General features: G+C 46.7%; 1 protein-coding gene across 1 annotated transcript in view; it reads left to right on the top strand.

Moving 5' to 3' along the window:
• The window catches only part of LOC138575296 (unconventional myosin-Vb-like), a 1,749,675-nt gene that overhangs the window by 1,512,526 nt on the left and 218,581 nt on the right, over positions 1 to 18,568 (top strand). The window contains exon 30 of the mRNA XM_069649473.1: positions 10,873 to 11,025. Coding sequence (XP_069505574.1) covers positions 10,873 to 11,025 — 153 coding nt within the window. The remainder of the gene's footprint in view (positions 1 to 10,872; positions 11,026 to 18,568) is intronic.

The following is an 18,568-nucleotide window of genomic DNA, read 5'->3' as shown; positions in this document are numbered from 1 at the left end:
TATTGAAATGATTGCCAAAGATTTGTCTTTGTTCCATGAGGTCTGGGCAGACCATTACTAAATGATGAATTGTCTCTGGAACCTCGCTGTTTTTGCAGAAGCGGCAGTATCTTTCACTTTTCGGTATTTTCCGTATCGTCGCTAGTTTGTCTCTTGTGGGTAAATTGTTTAGTCGTATCTTCATGTAAATGGCTCAGACCATAGAGTCAGGAAATAGTTCCAAGTATTTTGGGATTTCATTAAGTGCTCGTATATCCGAGTGGCATTGGAGGTTTCTGGAGTATAGAGTTTTAGCATGACAAGTTCTAATCCAGTCATTCTTTGCCAGTTTGAGTTTTGCATGCTGTGGTCTATACATGTGTGTCAACTGAAATGTCCTCAGCTTTTAGCTGTTGTAGTAGATGGTCTTGCCATGCCCGTAAGACTGTATTGTGCATGGCGCCATCATTGCATTTCAAGATTGCTATGGCTGGTATATCGTCATTTATCAGCAGTTTTCTTAGCAGATCAAATTGTTTCCATCGTACTATTGACGCGATTGATTGCATCGCGATTTCATATCGGATTCTGTCCATTGGAAATGCATCTAGCAATCTGAATAACTTCCTCCAGAAGGTTGCCTTGAGTTTAGTTCAGTCCTTTGGTTGGGAATGTATCATTGCATCACTGCCCTATGGTATTACCGGGACACCCTTCTGCCTGTAGGGTATCAGGTATTAATATCGCCACATATATGGTTGCCGTAAATAATATCGTTGCGAAAATGTCGTGCCGATATTATTTGGGTGACCATATATGTGGCGATAGGGGCAAAAAAACAAACAAAAACAAATGTGGGGGTTGCGGGGGTGTCCCCTGCATGTTCCATGCAGTAATGTCGCCACAAAAAACAACAATTTTTCGGCGATATTTTTGTATGGCGATATTTTTGTGGCGACATTATTACATGGAACCGCCTGTAGAAGGTTATAATAGGCTTAAATGAAAATTTGCCATATTTTCGATGGAGGATACAACCTTGTCTGGCTAATAGTTCAGTTTTTCTTTCAAGAGTGTCAAACCAAGGTTTTTCTAGTTTCGTATGGTTCAGCGTGATGCCTAGGTATTTAAAGTTTGATACTTCTTCGAGGCAAGTTTCGTCAATGATCAGATTCGGCAATCTTTTCTTCTTAAATGGAAGATTAACTAAAGCCATGACTTTGGTCTTTGTAGTATTTATACGCAGGTCGTTGGCCTTCATGTAGTTACACATGAGATGTAGGCTTTGCTGTAAGCTTGATATGGTTTTATCCAAAAGAATAATGCCATTGGCATAGAATAGTGCTTGAATTGGAACAGAATTCAATTTTGGAGGATTCAGTGTCTGTTCATGTAGATATTCTTCGCAATCCGCTGTGTACAAGTTGTATAAAGTGGCTGCAAGTTGCCAGCCTTGTTTCAAGCCTTTGGTTGTAATTATCACAGGGGTGGAAATGCCGGCTTTTGATCTCACAGTAATTGTGTTATTGGAATAAAGCAATTTTATTGGCTCTAGAATCTCCATAGGACATTTCCACGTTGTTAATTTTTGCCATAATCTTGTTCTCGATATTGAATCGAAGGCCATGTGTAGATCTAAAAATGCCACATAGATCAGTGTTTTTTTGTTGATGGCGTTGTTCTTGATCAGATTCATAAGGAGATTTACGTTGGTACCAACGTTAGACGTAAAGCCAGTCTGTCTTGGGGCAAATCATTTAGCTTTCGTGGCCCATTCCTTGAGTTGTTTCAGAAGTAGTGTTGCAAAGATCTTAGCTAACGGGTCTAACAATGCAATTGGTCTGAAATTTTGAGGATTATCACGAGCACCTTGCTTATAGATTGGAACGATAATCGCTGTTCTCCAGGATGGCAGATTTTTGTTCAACTTATTAATGATTTCTAGCAGCTGTATCATGAAGAGAATCCATAAGTCAGCATTTTGTTTTAAAGCTGCGTTTGACAGGCCGTCTGGTCCCGGGGGCTCGTGAGGGGTTTAATTTATGGAAGATGGAAGTTAGATCTTCTTTCTCATAACAGATCTTCCAATTTGTAGTCGAAGGCTGTTGGAGCTCCGGCGTAGAAGGGACAGAAGTATTATATATACTTGAAAAGTGAACTATCCAAGCTTGTTCAGTCACGTTTGCTGTCATGAGTTGTCCATTGTTATAGTGATTATTTATAAGATTCCAGAGCTGTCTTGGATTTATTTACTCAATAGTTGTATAACATTTCACTATTATAAGCAAGTCAAAAATCACAATCCTAAATACACCACACCACTTCCCTTTAAATTCCAGAAAAGTTAAGCTCACAAAATGAAGTGGGAGCAAAATGGCACTCCAGCGATTTAAAAGGGAGGGAAAGAATAAGTTATTAGACATTAGGAAAACCAACAGGTAAGTACTCGGGGCAATTGAACAAGAGAGACTACAAGGTTAAAATCAGATAGAAAAGGCTTACGGCCAAAGTCAATGGTTCAAAAGTTTTTTGCTCAAGATAATACAGTTCATTGTAGTTCGTAGCACAGATTCCGGATGAGGTTGGTGGGCAGAAAAGTTAGTTCAAAGAGAAGAGAAGGACAAGCCCTCTGATTGGAGAACGATTTCAAACACTTTCACTGCGGTTGAACGAAATGGACAACCAGATTTGTACATTATTTTAAAACGGAGAGGGAGCTGTAGCTGTGGCGGACGTTTCTGTTGGTTTCTGCAGGCTCACGGTTTCTGAAGCGACTGTCGGACTGACACGAAGTAGGAAGACTAGAGGGCCCTGGGCCACCCAGGGAAGAAACCAGCAGCAGAGCAAAACAACGAATAAAAGGTCCGCTCCTTAAAACCCAAGCAGGGTCCGACCTTCCTGGCTATCTGGCCCACTGTAGCTCTGTACAGCGAAGTCGACCAGAGGAGGGGTCCTTGCTTGTAGTTTGGGCGAACTGGTTGGTCCCACCAGCTCAAGGGAAGAAGTTTCCTGGAGGATCTTCTCTGTCAGATTTAGAGATTCGGATCTGCAGCAGGGCTTCACCGGGCAGTTCAGTCGTTGTAGGGGTCCTCTTCCAGTTCCTCATTGGTTCCTTCATTCCAGTGGCGACTCCACTCCCAGAGACCTGCTTCTTATGCAGTTTTCCCCCATTCATACAGCCTGGCTGTCAATCACACAGCAGGGTGTCTGGCTAAGGGGACTGGCCTTGCCAGGCCAATCAGACAAGAGTGCGACATGGGTTACCAAGGGAACCCATGGCAGGGGTCCGAAGATCCCTCCCTCACATCCTGCCTACCTAGACTATCTAAGGAGGGCTTCTGTGCAGAAGCCCCTGAAAAAACACAGCGAACAAAGGAATCATCCCCGGTTTGGCACGCAGAGAAAAACACGAGAAAGACTTTAACAAAAAGAAATGGCGAATAAACCCAGCCAGAGCCAAAATAAAATGTATTTAGTCAAGCGGGTTTATGTTCGAGGCTAATAGAATAGCCTAAAACAATACCACGTTTATATAATATAATCGCGGTAGAAAAGTTAGGGTAGATGCCACTGCCACCAGCCAAGCCTTAAAGTTAAGGGAGCGAAACAAGGCTCCAAGAGGCACAGACAAAAAGGGATAGGACTTAACCCTTTCCAGTGTTCCATGTAAAATGGCGTATACTGGGTCTGTAGTTTAAAGTGACTATAAAGTTAATGGCAACTTTACATGTTTCTGGGGGACAGTAGTCGGCCTCAGAAGAATTTAGTCAGTGGGAAGTCTCAAAGACAACCCTGTGTCACTGCACTGAAGGTGCTGTGTAACACACACAAAGTGGTGCTCATGGAGTAGGTGAGGCTCCAGAGCCCAAGAACACACAAAATGGTAAAAACACACAAGGCAAAACACATGTAAGAGTGGGAAAATGGCTCACACTCTTACCAGGTGAAAAAATAAATCCTAGAAATTCAGCAAAGCTGCTGAGGAACTCATTAGGTAAGGGAAATCAGCCATTTATGAGAATGCTCCCTAACGAGAAGTCTGGGGGACGCATTCTCATTCCCGTGGGAGGGGCTCTCCCTGTACGCCTTCCCTCCCATCCTGCTCCTGCTATGTGTGATCAACACACTGAGATGTTGCCATTGCAGTGTGATCTTCATCACACGTGTGTGGCCACGACTGATCTGGTACCTGGACCTGCTTCATCTATCGGTGGCTCCATCCATCCAGCTGCTTCCACTTCCCGACTTTCTCGCCAGAGCAGGCAGAACAAAACTGCATCGCAACCCAGCGTCGTTGAGCCTCACAGCCTGGCTCCTGCAGCCCTAGAATGTGGGCGCTATTCCCTGCCGCTGGGGTGCAAGAAGATCCTGGCCAAGGCCAGAACTTACTTTTTTCTTGTTACAGCCCCAAATCGAAGTGCTTCAGTATGATGCAAGGCTCAGAAGATTACGCCTCTGCGGATAACTGCTCCGCAGCTCCTGCCGTACTGTTTTTTGCTGGCCAAAGCTGAGCTGGCTCACTCCTCCATCAAGGTTCACCTAGCTGTTGTAACCCGGTACACCCGTGCACCAGGCAAGCCCTCCCTGTGGTCACACAGGATTGTCAAGGAGTTCCTCAAAGGCATCTTCAGGGCTTTACTGCTGGTAAAGCCACGGCTTGGGACCTCAGCATGGCTTTGACTAAATTCATGGGGCCTCCATTTCAACCGATGCATCAGCCCCTCTGAAATTTCTCTCATGGAAGACTGCTTTCCTGGTGGCCATCTCCTCTCCTCCCCTCGGCCAGGCGAGTCGCAGAGATCCAGGCCCTCTCCTGCAACCAGCCATACTTGACCTCAACGCTACAAGAGTGGTGCTGCGGTCTTCCCTCCATCCCACCTTTATGCCGAAGGTTTCTTCAGAGTTCTGTCTCCACAAGCCTTTGGTTCTGCCAGTTTTCTTTCCGAATCCTTCTCCACCTGCTGAACAGGCATTGCATTAGCTGGACGTTGCTTGTGTCGTGAAGTGTTGTGGCACGCACAAAAGATTCTCGGAAGACATCTTAACTGTTTATTTTTGGACCAGTGGCACACAGGAAGGCCCTGTCTAAGGCTTTAATTTCCAGGAGGCTCTCTGGCTGTAGCATGCACTGTCATCGTCTGGCCAACACACCTCTGTCAGGCTGGCCGAGTGCCCATTCAACCAGAGCCATCGCAGAGATGACAGCGTTTCTTTCTGGTGTTCCCCTGCTTGACCTCTGCAGGGCTGCTACGTGGTGGTCCTCCCACACCTTCATGAGATTCTACTGTGTTGACAGGGATTCCAGGGAAGAATCCCGGGTTAGCCAAGTTGTGCTACGCAACCTGTTTGTTTGAGGTGAGTCTATTCCTGTGGTAAGTGAATTGCTTCTGTTGAGCCTTGCTACCTCCCGTGGTTGTTTGTATTGTGAGGAACTCATGGTGGCAACAAGTAAGACCGACACAAGTGATCACAGTTCAATTGAAATCCACAGTTCAGATAGGGCAATGGTTTCATCCCTGGGTCCCCCTCTTCTGGGCGCAGATCCTTCACGTATCGTATTCCTCAATTTGTGTGTCAGTTCTTGTCTTACTTGAAGTTTGGATGATCGCTTCACCCCTGGATCTTCCTCCGTCATGCTCGGACCCCTCTTGACTGGTGGTACTCGGGTGATGGCTTCACCTCTGGATCTCCCTCTGGCGGGTTCAGACCCTTCTTCACTGGCATCCCTCCTTCGAGTTCACTTTTGCTGTTTCTTAGTTTTTGCTTTCACTTTTCTCAATCATGGGGTAACAATTTTTCACCCTTGGATCCCCCTCTGCCTGGCTCCGACCCCTCTTGATTCTTGGCCTCCCTTCACTGGGTTTACTGTGGCTCTCGATCATGGTGATAGTGGGTCCGTCTCTACTTTCAATGTTCTCTTTACACAATTCAGTGCTTTCGGGATTCACTTCCCTTTCTTTCACAGTGCTTGTAGATCAAATTCTTTTGACTGTACAGGGATTTTGATTGACCCTCTGTATGACCACTTTGACCTTTTTTCGCTGGCCCTCCTACATCCTTCTGGTAATTATTTCGTTCAGATGGGGATCGACCTGAGACTCTTGAGTTTGGCACCCACGTGGTGTCAGTTTCCCTTTGTAGCTGGTCTCCCCTTAACACTTTTACAGTTTTCATAGTTCATCAATTTAGGTTAAAAAACTTGCCACTTTGCGATTCTCACTCAACACAGACCGGTTCTTATCGGTCCTACCCTCGACTCACCGGCTGTGATGAACCGCTTGGCTTTTGGCTTCTCTGGAGTCAAAGTCGGTCTCACGGGCGCAGGAGCTACTCTCGCTCCTGCTTATTGCTGTAAGCTTGCCCTGTGTACCGTTGGCATCTGCTACAAGACACTGATGCTATTGTGGTCTAAGGCTCTCTTCCACAAAGGTTCCGTGGGTCTGGAACAAAAAGGGCAAGGTCACTTTTCTGCTTGCAACCCTCTCAACTCCTGCCACCTTTCTCCTTCTCTTGAACTGCTGCGCATGCTTAGCCATTTCGTTGTACTGTCTGCCGTGCTCATACTGTGCACTTGGGTTCCACCTTTTATCCCTGTGGGGAAGGGAATGGGCCGTCGGGTGTGTGTGATTCAGATTAATGTCCTGGCTTTGCCTGACTCTTGTATTGGGACATGTCCGGTAAGCGGCTCTGGTGTTAGTCCGTTTTTATTTGTGTTGTGCAAAAGTGTTCGTGTCGAAAAAAGGGGGAGCGGGGGTGGTGGTGGTATAAAATGTTCTACGTGAGAGAACGGGGCAAAGGTGTCAAAGGAACACTTTGAAAGAAGCCGGCAGGGAACGTGCTAGGGCCACCACTCGCACGCCTTCGGGCTCGGGTGGTCGGCGCGATCATCGGGCGCCTTCGAGGTCCCGATCGGACAAGGTGGATCGCTCTAGTCATGCCCGCTCCAGGTCCCGGTCCTCCACGCCCTCGAAACCGTCGGTGCCGGTGAGGTCTTCGAAGAAGATGTCGACGCCATCGGTGCCATGTCCGTCGAGGGACTCTCTCGAGGCTCCGCCTCCCAGGAAGTCATTGATGCAATCGAAGGACACGCTTGGGGCTGCGCCCTCGAGGCCTGTGTCGAAGCCATCGGCGCCACGCTCGATGTCGACGCAGTTTGTGTCAACTCCCTCAACGCCTTTCGAGGATGCTTTATCGGAGGCACCACGTGCTTCGGTGGAGTCAGACCTGTCTTTGAGCCTTTTTCTGTGCCCTCCTCCAGGGATTTATACCAGCCTCTGGATTATATTTCTGAAGTGGAGGATGGGTTTGACCAAAGTTTGGTTCCGGATGAGGTTCCTGACGAAATATTGTCTGGTCATAGCCAGATTGAAGACCTGCGTCAGTCTTTGCATGACGCCAGTGGTCTTGATACCTTCCCAGAGGTTGAGTTTGGCAGGCCTGAGCCTGGTATGCATGCTGATTCTTCGTACAGGTGGCTGATGTCGAGGGTGACGGAGTACTTGGGGTGGTCTGCGCCACTGGTAGATTTTCTGCAGGATGACCTGACAGATATCTTGGACCAAGGTCCACCAACTGACACGGTAGTGCCATTCGATATGGCCTTGCAAAGAAGGGTGGCGGCGGCTTGGACTGCTCCGGAGAGTCTCTCGGCAGTGGGTAAGTTGTTGCCGAAAAAGTACCGCCCAGCCAGTGGCGACCCCGGCTACTTGTCCATGCACCCCACTCCAGAGAGTTTGGTGCTGCAGGCGGCTACGGCCCCAGCAAAACAGGCGTCGTACCCTACCATCCCTCCTGATAGGGATGACAAACATTTTGACGGTTGGGCGAAGAAAGTCTTTTCTTCAGGGGGTATGGCTTTGAAAGCAGCCAACTCTGTGTGTGCCTTAGCACGTTTCACTCACACTCTGTGGAATTGTCCAACCTGCCCCGCTACTGAATTTCTTATGCGATTGCAGCTTACGTTTCCGCAAGGCTTTCTGTGGTCATACTGGCAGAAGATTGGTGCCACACGCTCTGGGGAAAAAACTACAACTGAGGCTACGGGCATTAGGTGTCCTACTTATAACATCCGGTGACGTCGGCTCGACGGAGGCCCTCAAGGGCAGCGTAACGTTGTCATCGACACAGGACGCAGACGCCGAAACTTTTCCGAAACAGCACAGCTGTGGTGATTACCTGTCATAGATGTGTAATACATCGTCGGAACATCCCATCGAAAGAATGTTACCAGGTAAGAAAGTAACTTGTTCTTCTCCAGCATGGATTCACATAACCCTCCATCCTTCCCCTCTGTGACTCTTCTTGGTTCATACTGCCAGTTTACGTGCTCTACCGAATCTTAAGATGGCCACCAGGAGTGGAGCTTAGGAGGACGAGGGTCACTGGCTATGGGATAGTATGACCCAAAGGACAAAGATTGGTTATAGAGGAGACGAGCAGTTTTCAGTCTAAAGCGAAACTGCTTCCTTTTTACCTAGGATTCCCAGCCCGAATCCATGCAAGACCCATTCTGGTTAACTTGTTACAGTAAGTAACTTCCATGCTTGCTGTGGAATCAATAGAGTGGCAACAGGAAAATTCTACAAAGTGCACCTTCTCTACTGCAGTTTGCACTTTGTCTGGCCTTAGAAGTCTGTACAGCTTAGTAGTGCTAACCCGATGTGTCCTATAAGGCGCGAGAAAGGATTTGCATTAGCACCCGGTACGGGGGAGCCAGCCAATCAGGTGGCTAGAAACGTGGGCTGAAATCTATGATCTCTGCCCACGTTCGGAGTTGCCCGACAGCTGGTTCCCCCAGCTGACCTCTCCCCACGACCCCCCCCCCAACCTTCAGTCCCCTTATTTTTATTTTGGGTACATTTCCAACCCCCACCTCACTTACCTGTGTTTTGCGGCGCAGCCTGCCGCAGCAACTACCCATCGCTCCGGCCGCTATTGAACAGGAAGAGGGGCTCGGTATGGAGCGCGCCTTCCCTTTCCATCGCAGCCATTTTAGCACATTTATTTCAGTCATTGAACTGGTTGCGTGAGGCGCCCCGTTCAATGACTGAAAATGTTTTATTTTTTATTTTTTTTAGCACTCCAGGTTCTCTTTGGTAACCCGGGGTGCTAATGGCATTCGCTCAGGCCGTTCACTTGGGTTACTGGGCGCCACAATAGAATAGAGAGGAAATAGATGAGGGTACAATGATGTAGATACAGCTGGGGGAATATCGAGGCAGCTTATGGCTCCAGTAAAGTTAATTTCCGTACAAGGAAACCTCTAAAAGAGTTTGGTTACAATTTGTTTTAAAAATATTCCTAAAAATCGTATTGGGGATATAAATCCCAGGTCTGGGTGAAAACATTCTACATTGCATACTATTATGTTAAAAGCTTTAGAGAGCCAGGTGGAGATCTAATATCTGACTGGTACAGCCTCAAATCATCAGAGTTAACTGAGAAAGTTGAATAAAGATAACTGGAGAGCTAAACAGGTTAGAAGTCTATGCTCAGAGTACAGCAATCGAGTGCCCTTGCCACTTGGATGCTGCTGCCAGCTCTTCCATCAGACCACCTTCTTCACTACTCCCCTAAAATTGATCAATACATTCTCCAGCAGACCACGGTCAGTGGAATCAAGTTTGCCCTCCTGGTTGTCTACTCATTGGTGTCTTGTCCCTCCACCCATCCTAAATGCTATGGCACTATGGTGTCTCGGCCCCCAACTTCCGCTCCCTAAATGCTCTATTAGAAGGCCACTGTACGCACAATGGGCTAAACGTGGCTAAACATGGTGACAAGAGGACTCCATGTGCCGGTGCCACTTCTTGTGATGTCTTGGCCCTTCTGTGTTTCAAACAAATGTATTTTGCCACTTCTTGGTTATCGTTAATTGTCCAGCTTGACCTTGAGCCAATAATATGTAAAAGAAAAGCCCATGACTAGAGATAATGTATAGCACAGAGTGTCATCTGGTTACACATGTGGAAAAAAGAATTTAACCAGACTGATCAACTTAACTTTGTGAAACACACTTCTCCAGTGATCGGTCAAGGCTTAAACAAAGATTGTGGAAGGGTTTATGGTAACTATGTAATTGTTCTTTTATAACACGCTTAATACCAACAAGTGTTTTCTAAGCGCGGGATCAGGATTCAAACCTGTGTTGCACTGCGTTGTCTTGCTTCCAAGACAAACTCGCTGCCCCTGAGCTATCCTACCTCCCCTCTAAAGGTGACCATTTGCGGGCTTCAGCCCATCCATCTATTCATGTATTGCTTGCAGAGACAATCTGGCACTATCCAGCTCTTTCTACCCTATGAGTGGTCTAAATTGGTCTTGCCCTAGAGCCGACATTGCTGTGACAGTTTTATCTCCAAATGGCTGAAATTATGTCTTTGCTGTAAGCTTTAAGATCTTCTGTCATCCATACCTCTGTGTTAATGCAGTGGTTATCCTATGGGAGTGTTTTGCATTTGAGTGTGTAACATATGTTGGCATTTGGGAAGCTCTCAAAGATTGTATTAAGGATGTCTATTAATTACACTTATTGGTGGAGTGATTGAAATGTGATTTGTGTGGTCTGTCCCCTATAAAGTGTAGGGATAGCTTTTCAACTATCTCAAATGCATCAGCTGTTACCCTGTGATACTCAATGTTTTTCTAGTTTTCCAGTATGAGCAATGTATAAAATAAAGGGTGGGGAGGGCTATTGATTAACTCTATTGGTTACAGTTAATGTAAGAACATCTTGGGTGCGTTTATGGTTCAAGAATATTTTCAGCTCACTAGCATGGCTTACTCTCCGATACATACCTCTTCTAATGGACTGATTTGAGAGTTTTGGCATAATAGCACATGTATTCTCTTCTGTCACTCATAATAACTGTACCCTTTTCCTTCTCTTCTTAGATAGGCGACCGTTTATAAAGCAAGAACCAGAAGAAGGCCTCTTGGAAATTGGAAGACCACCAGATATAATTGGGCAAGTTTTCAATCCTTTCCAGGGCATGTTGGAGTGCAGGCCCCAGGACGAAGCACGTCTGATTAAGAGCATAATTACTGGTGAGTGGACACGGACAGCAGCATCGCGCTCACATCTCTGGGGTAATCGGTCCTTGGTGCCATGGCCTCAGACTACAGCATCTTTTAGCAAGACCCTTGTTTGCCCATGTTAGGGGTTTTGATCCTGGTACTAATCTCGACCTCCTCGCCATTGCTGAAACATGACACAGCAGGACCCTCACAGTCCCTTGCCATACCAGATAGCTACTCTAGTCTTAGAGCAGACAGGCTATCCAACATAAGAGTTGGAGATGCTATTATTGCCAAGACCTCTGTTTTAATCTGGACCCCTCATCCCCCGTTACCAGGCTATGAAATCCTGCTCACCAAAATTGAATCTAGCACCAAACCACCATGAACATCATCCTGCTGTATCGCCAACCAACAACCTTAACACACCTGAAACTGACATCCCATTGCTCATTGCGCTGATCCTCAAACCCAATACTAAGATCTTATTTCTTGGAGACTTCAACTTAGGGTTTAATGACCCCTCCGACCAAAAGGCCACAGCCCTCAGTACCATTATCCCCGAAATGAACCTTACTCAAGACCTCACAGTCCCCACGCATTCTAAAGGGTGGATCCTCAACTGGATCTTGAACTGCAACCTGCCCATCACAATCTCAGCAATTGACCTCTGCCACTGGACAGACCATTCTCTGATCCTCTTTACCACACGCACCAACCCCAACATACAACGCATAACCAACATCAATTTGCCTATCTCTGAGACACACCCACAAACTTGCCAACGAAATAACGGAACCAAACATCAGTGCTTCCCTAGCTCTGATAACCTAAAAGCACGGATGCAGATGCTATCCTCGCTGCTTACAAATACTCCCTCAACACACTAGACCTGCATAGCCCCTTCAAAACTGCAACAAAAACGACAACCACAAATAGTTTACAGAGGAACTAATCACTCTCGGTAAACTGAAACTTTCACAAGAACACTTATGGAGAAAATTCCCATCCACTCCCCAAAAGGAGGCCTTTTTTACAACTGCCAAATGTTATAAAACTGCCATTGTTCCCACCAAAGCCAGTATTTACAACACAAGAATCGAAGAGTACAGCTCAATACTCGAACTTTTTAAAATCTTCAAAGAGCTTGAATTCCCAGCTCCGTCCATAGAAAGCTTTCCTAAAGACACAGCTAGGTGCTCCCTGGTCCATTCCGCACTCGCCAACAAGACCCATAACCTCAAAGAAAACTATCCTCCAAAAATCCTTGCTTCTTTGCAATGCTGTGCCCGCCACCGGCTTACCCTGAGCTGTCCCTGCCCCCCTTCCACCTCTCCCCTGTATCTCCAACTGAAGTAATCCCTACCATCAACCAAAAAGCTCCAATTGCAAAGGACATCTCTACCCGTCCCATATCATCAAAATGTGTGCAGAACCCCCGCTCCTATCATTGTAAAATCTTTCAACACCTCTTTCAATTCCAATACAGTGCCAAAATCCATTAAAGAAGCGTGGGTCATCCTCCTCAAAAAAAACATTGCTCAACCCCACCATTCCCATGAACTGGTCCATAACGACGGTATCCTACATACTTAAAATATTGGACCGCATAGCCTACACACAACTTCAACCCTAACTTGAAGCCTATAACCTTCTAGGCACACGCCAATCTGGCTTTTGACCAAGACATAGCACATAGTCTGCTCTCCTTGACCTCAAGATTTAGCTTGATGCCAGTTGTCATACGTCGCGAGTCAACCTAGACTCTGAACTCCATGTTCAAACACATAAAAGCTGTTGCCTCCTCCGCCACCTACTTCACTAAACTTATCAACCACTCCAGAAAATTCCTCTCCCCAAACAATTGCCTTACTCTGGCGAAGGCCATTATCGGCAGCAAATTGGATTATTACAATGCCATACTTGCTGGAACTTCCACCAAAAATTGAACTAAATTACAATTGATCCAAAATAACACCCTTCGAGCTCTCTGGGGCCTCAAAGGATCTGACCACTTCTAATGAGGTGAAGCTCACTGGCTGTCAATCAAGGCATGTATTGAGTTAAAAATCCTCTCAATCACCCACCGCTGCATCCACAATACTGCACCCACTTACCTCACTACGCACATCTCCAAAAACACAATCCCTGCAGCTTGAGATCCTCCTCCCTTAGGACCCCCAGATTCACCAGACAGAGCTGGAGGAGCCAGCTTCACATTTATTGCTCCCCCTCCTTGGAATGCTCTCCCATCTATCAAAGACGAGCCTTCTTACCTTATCTTCCGTAAAAAATTTGAAACCATTCTGTTCAACAAATAGGCCTAACTGTATCCTACTTATCATTACTGCTGCAACCATACTAATTATGTAACCCAGCAACTGTTCTATTTTCAACTGTCTTGGTCCTACCAATGTATAATGTAACCCAGCAACTGTTCTACTTTAACGGTCTTCTTCCAACCAATGTAACCTAGCACTGTGATACTTCCAGGTTTGGACGCTATCAACAAATGAAATAAATAACATCCATAAAAATACCTGCCACTCATAGATTCCTTTCAGCACATTAACTTTAGTTCAATTGCTGGCTATAATCTTGTAATACTGTTGCTTGCAGTTGTCCCTTCAATTACCGAGTTGCTTTTGTTCACAAAAGCTTGCCTAAATACCTACTTGAGTAGCATCCTGAACGCAGCAAGCTCATTGGATTTCTATTGGCTTCCGTAGCTCTTTCTGCCATGCGGGAGCGAGCCACGGGAAGGATATCTGGCAGCTAACAATTATTTTTGGTATTAGATTTGTTCGAATGAATTTGGCCGAATGGTACATTTGACCGAATTTGGCCTCTACCATTCGAACAAATTGGCTAATACACACCGATCATGGGGAGCGGGGGTGTCCCTCCGCTCCCCATGATCGGTGTGTATTGGCCTTGGGGGGCTTCAGGGGTGTCCCGGGCTTCCTCGATATTGGAGGCAGGGGACGGGGGAAAAAAGGACCCTGCGGCGTCTGAGCCAACCCGCGTTAGAGGGACGGATCTGACACTGCAGGGCTGAAGTGGCGCAACGGCAATCGGGTAAGTGGGGAAGGGGGTTGGGGGGGGGTTTGCTTTGAGTGCGTTTTTTGGTCAGTTTGCCGCGATCAGTTCTCAGACGGCCAAACGTATCCAAGCTTTATTTTCAGTGGGGTTCGTGACATCTTTTCGTCTGGGCTGTTAATCTGCAACTCAGACTGAGAGGAGGTATAGTTTGTTACTCATGCGATATTATGGTCACAAAGTTATTAAACTCTTAATTTGAGGTCTCAATTTACACGTCTGGCTCTATGCTCACACTATTGTGATCTTGTAATCCTCCCCACTACTATGTGTTCTAGGTTTCAAGCATTTGCATGGTTCTCTCGGAGCTCAATGGTTAGACCTTTTGCATAGTGAACTCTGGCGATTTCCTTGCCAGAGCTACTATATGCAGGTTTTTAAATGAAATGATGCAGTGTTTTATTGGACTCCATTTAAAATAATATCCCATTATTAACAGGTCTTCATGGCCCACACGTTCGTTACACCAAATTTCTTTTTAAATGTGTTATACATTTTGCCAAAACAGAGCCCTTTTAGGTGGTTAGCTATTCGGAAAAAATGTGCTTCTAGTTTGGTGTTTGACCTTAGCATGCTAATGCAAGACCCTTTTTCACCACTGGTGTTACGAAACAGTGAAGCACATTTTAAAATCTGAAGGCTGCTAACTGGGATGAACATAGGAGAGGGCCATCTGATTTACCTGTGATCTGAATAACTGATGTGGTACACTGGCACTGTGGAAAAGTAAATTCCACCTCATTCATATGTGCGTAAAGTATATGTGCCTCCACCTATCATAATATTAAGCATATTGAGGGGCTGATAGATGCACCAAAAAGGACTACCCCTGCAATGTCAGTATAATAAACATGTAAACACCAAGAAGTGATACAACATTCTTATCCCCTTGTTAACCACAAAGGCTGTTGTGTTTTCACCCCCTAGACCATATCGGTACGAAGCACTACTTCCGGAGTATAACAAACTAATTACCCTGATCAGATTAGTTGGGGCTTTGCGTGTTTTTAAAAGGCTCCACAGTCTTTCTCTGGCGACTGACTCAAAAGCAGTCCTTGGGTCAAGGAACGCAGTATACAATTTCATTCTTATTACGATTGTATATCTCTGAATTAGCATTTACAGCATAAACCATTGATCAAGAGTGCCTTTATTCCTTCTGAAGCCAGCCTTTAAATCAATGATTACGTTATTGCTGTCTGCCCAATCTTGGAGGTGTGCAAGAATAACCTTCCCAAAGAGTTTTCCTGCACTATCCAATAGGGATATTGGGTGATAGTTAGCCGGAAGGTTCCTCCCTCCCATGTTGTACAGAGGAATTATCGCAGACTTATGCCATGAATCTTAGGTTAAACCCTGCCCTAATAATGGTGTTCAAAACCTTGCACAAGACCGGTGCCCTGATACCCACCTCATCCCTAAACAAATAGTCTATGATCAGCTCTGACCCTGCTGCTTTACATGTTTCTGGTGGTTTATGGCACGTTCAACCTCACCTATGGTAATACATAGCGTGGGGAAAGCCTACAATACAAGGGGGTACTGGGATACAGAGTCCTGGTCACCATATAGATTCGGACAGTGCAGCCAGTACTGTGCATTAATGCAACAATCAAATGTTTGGTCACCTTTCAATTCCTTATCTGGAACAATTGCCAAAATAGCATGTTTTTGGTTTTGTAAGGCATCGGCCAAGGACCTCCAGCACAAATTATTTTTCTTTTCCCCTAGTACTACCATTTTGTATTTGGAAAGAGTCTGGCATAGATTCAGTTTATCAACACCCTCCTTGGGCCTCCACACAAGCTACTATCTTCCTTTTGGCCACATGGCACTCCTCCTCATGCCACTCATTTTTACGGATTGCCTTCTCCTTTACCTTTCCCCCTGGGACAGAGATGTGGGAGAATGCTTCCATTTAGCTTTCTATAGGACTCCAGAATGGCCAGGTCGTTGGCCTCGTTGTCACAAATGGCCTCAATATTTCTGATAATTGACGCATAAATTGCTGGTTTGGTTTCATTTTCTAGCACTTTGACCCATTTGACTGATTTACCGGCATGTCCGTCTATATTCAATACTTGACTGTGTTTTGGCCCTTGGCATCTCCGAAGAGAGCCCCTTCCATCATTGAAGCACATTACTAAGGGGTAATGATCAATGTCTGTTCTGGCCTGTACTTCAAAGTCAGCGACCCTTCCCCAATCTGCAGCTGAAATCAAAATGTAATCTGAGTAATTACCCTTTATGGCCGATGAACGTTTTTTTTAAAGCCGGCTGGTCTCTTTGAACACGTCCATTGCATGCTCTTATATTATATATAGCACGTCACTACACCCCATGCTTCAGTTCCTTATTTCCGAGAATTTGCACGCTGTATCGGGAACGCGACTCGAGTTTAATCTACATTTTTTGTAGCAAATTGTGCGTTTTTGGTAGAAACCCTCGACGCGATGTCGTCTCACAGGATTTCGGGCTTCAAGCGATGCTGCGATTGGGAGGCCAAAATGTCCATGACCCGACCGCCACAACGTCTGTCTGTGGTGTCTGGGTGTTAGTCACGACACACAGGCCTGTGCATCGTGCGCAGATATGCAGCCGAAGTCCCTATGTGAGAGGGCTGGGAAATTGGCTTTGGGCCGACTATCTGACAAATCTCTGGCACAGTCTCTCGTCTGGACTTTGGAGGCCGAGACTGAGGAGCCCACCCTGACAAGGGGAAGGAGCAGCATTGCAAGAAGACCAAGAAACTGTCACATTCCAGGAGCCATAGTAGTCTTCCTCGCAGAAGAAGCAGCGGCACCACCGCCACTGATGCAAGTCCAACTTGTCGGAATGAGGTAAGGCCTTGTTGGGGCCTGTGGGAATGTTTTGAAACTTCTATGCTAAAAATGTTTAAACGGCAATCTACCGTAGGTGCGGCTCCAGCCGCTGACCAGCAAGCTTTGATGGCAAAAGTGGCTCTCGGGACTCCCGAACCCAACCACTCCTTTGATGTCAAGCGCTGTCGGGCGTCACGTCTACTAGGCATACATTTGCAGACTACCGAAGCCCACAGCATCCAACATTCGCCTGAGCATCCCTCGGCGTCGAAGGAATCATCGGCTTCTAATCCTATTCCGTCTGCTGTTAAGCCCTCTGCGCTGAAAGTCAGCGATGGTTCTTTCATGCTATCGAAATTGGGATTCTTTGACTCGATGCAATCCATTTTCAGCATCGATGACCCTGATGAGCAGGTTGGCCGCATTTACACGGGAGCTGGCGTCGTCGATTATTTCAACGACCAGGCTGATTTATTTGCTTTGGCTCAGAGTTTACAGAACACTAGTGGCCTGAATACTTCTCCAGATCTTGAGTTGCAACAGAACCAGCCGTATACTCCTGCTAGTGTCAAGTTCAGGGCTCTGGTTGACAGGGTTGTTGACACCTTTGGATTGAAGGAGTCTACCACGTCTCTTCCAGAGTATGAGCTCACTGATATTTTGGACGAGGGTCCCATAGTTGAGCATACCCAGCTATTGTGAACCCTTTATCCTCCTTATGGCAGCACCCTTGCACTATTCCCCCCTCTAAATGCCAATTTTACAGGGACGTGCAGGCCAGCAAGAGGAGGCCCTTCTTTCCTCACTACACACCCTGCCTGGAAGGGTTGGTTATACAAGCTGCCACTATTTACACCAGATCAGCGGCATCCCCTGCCAATATGCCTATGGGCAGAGGGAAAGAAAGCAGACGCATTAGCCAGGAAGGTGTTCACCTCTGGCAGCATGGTGCTCAAGGCCACAAACCTAGCCTGTGGATTCTCGAAATACTGCTTCGGCTTGTAGAAAGCTGTGGAGCATGCTGCTGAATACGTCCTTGAGGGTGCCATGTGGGAGCGATTTTTACAGAATAATGGGAAGGAGGTGGCCAAGCAGTCCTTGCAAATGGGCCTTGACGTGGCGTACTGCGTTGGCCGAGCAATAGGTTCAGCAGTGGTAATGAGACAGCAGGCCTACCTGAAAACTTCTGGCTTCTCCCCGAATGTCCAGAACAGGTTTCTGGACATGCCCTTTGAGGAGGAGGCATGCTTTTTGTTCAAAAAGCGGACGAATCCTTGGAAAAGTTGACTGCTAAATCACTGGGCCTAGTGGCGCAGCTGGCCAAGCCTGCCTTCAGCTTTGCCTCCAGAGGCCCGGGCTATAGGTGTTGCATATCCTATGGCAGGAACGTGCAGCTCCCACAAGCAAGGCAGGGGCAAAGGAGCTTCTTGTGCCCAGCAAGGGGCAGAGGGGCCTCAAGAGGCCAACAAGCAGCAACAGCAGAGGGGACGCCCGCACCCTCTAAGCCGCGTTGATTTCCCCTCCCACGATGCACCGGTTGGTGGACGGTTGACAGGTCATTGGCCCCAGTGGCAGGAGATAACCTCAGACTTCTGGGCCCTGCAGTTGATTTGGTGGGGTTATTGTTTTCCCTTTCTATATAAACCCCCGGA

This window comes from Ambystoma mexicanum, chromosome 1p, assembly GCF_040938575.1.
Source record: "Ambystoma mexicanum isolate Mex_15411 chromosome 1p, UKY_AmexF1_1, whole genome shotgun sequence".
Lineage (NCBI taxonomy): Eukaryota > Metazoa > Chordata > Amphibia > Caudata > Ambystomatidae > Ambystoma > Ambystoma mexicanum.
Note: the sequence above shows the minus strand (reverse complement) of the source record. Positions and strands in the feature narration are given on the sequence as shown.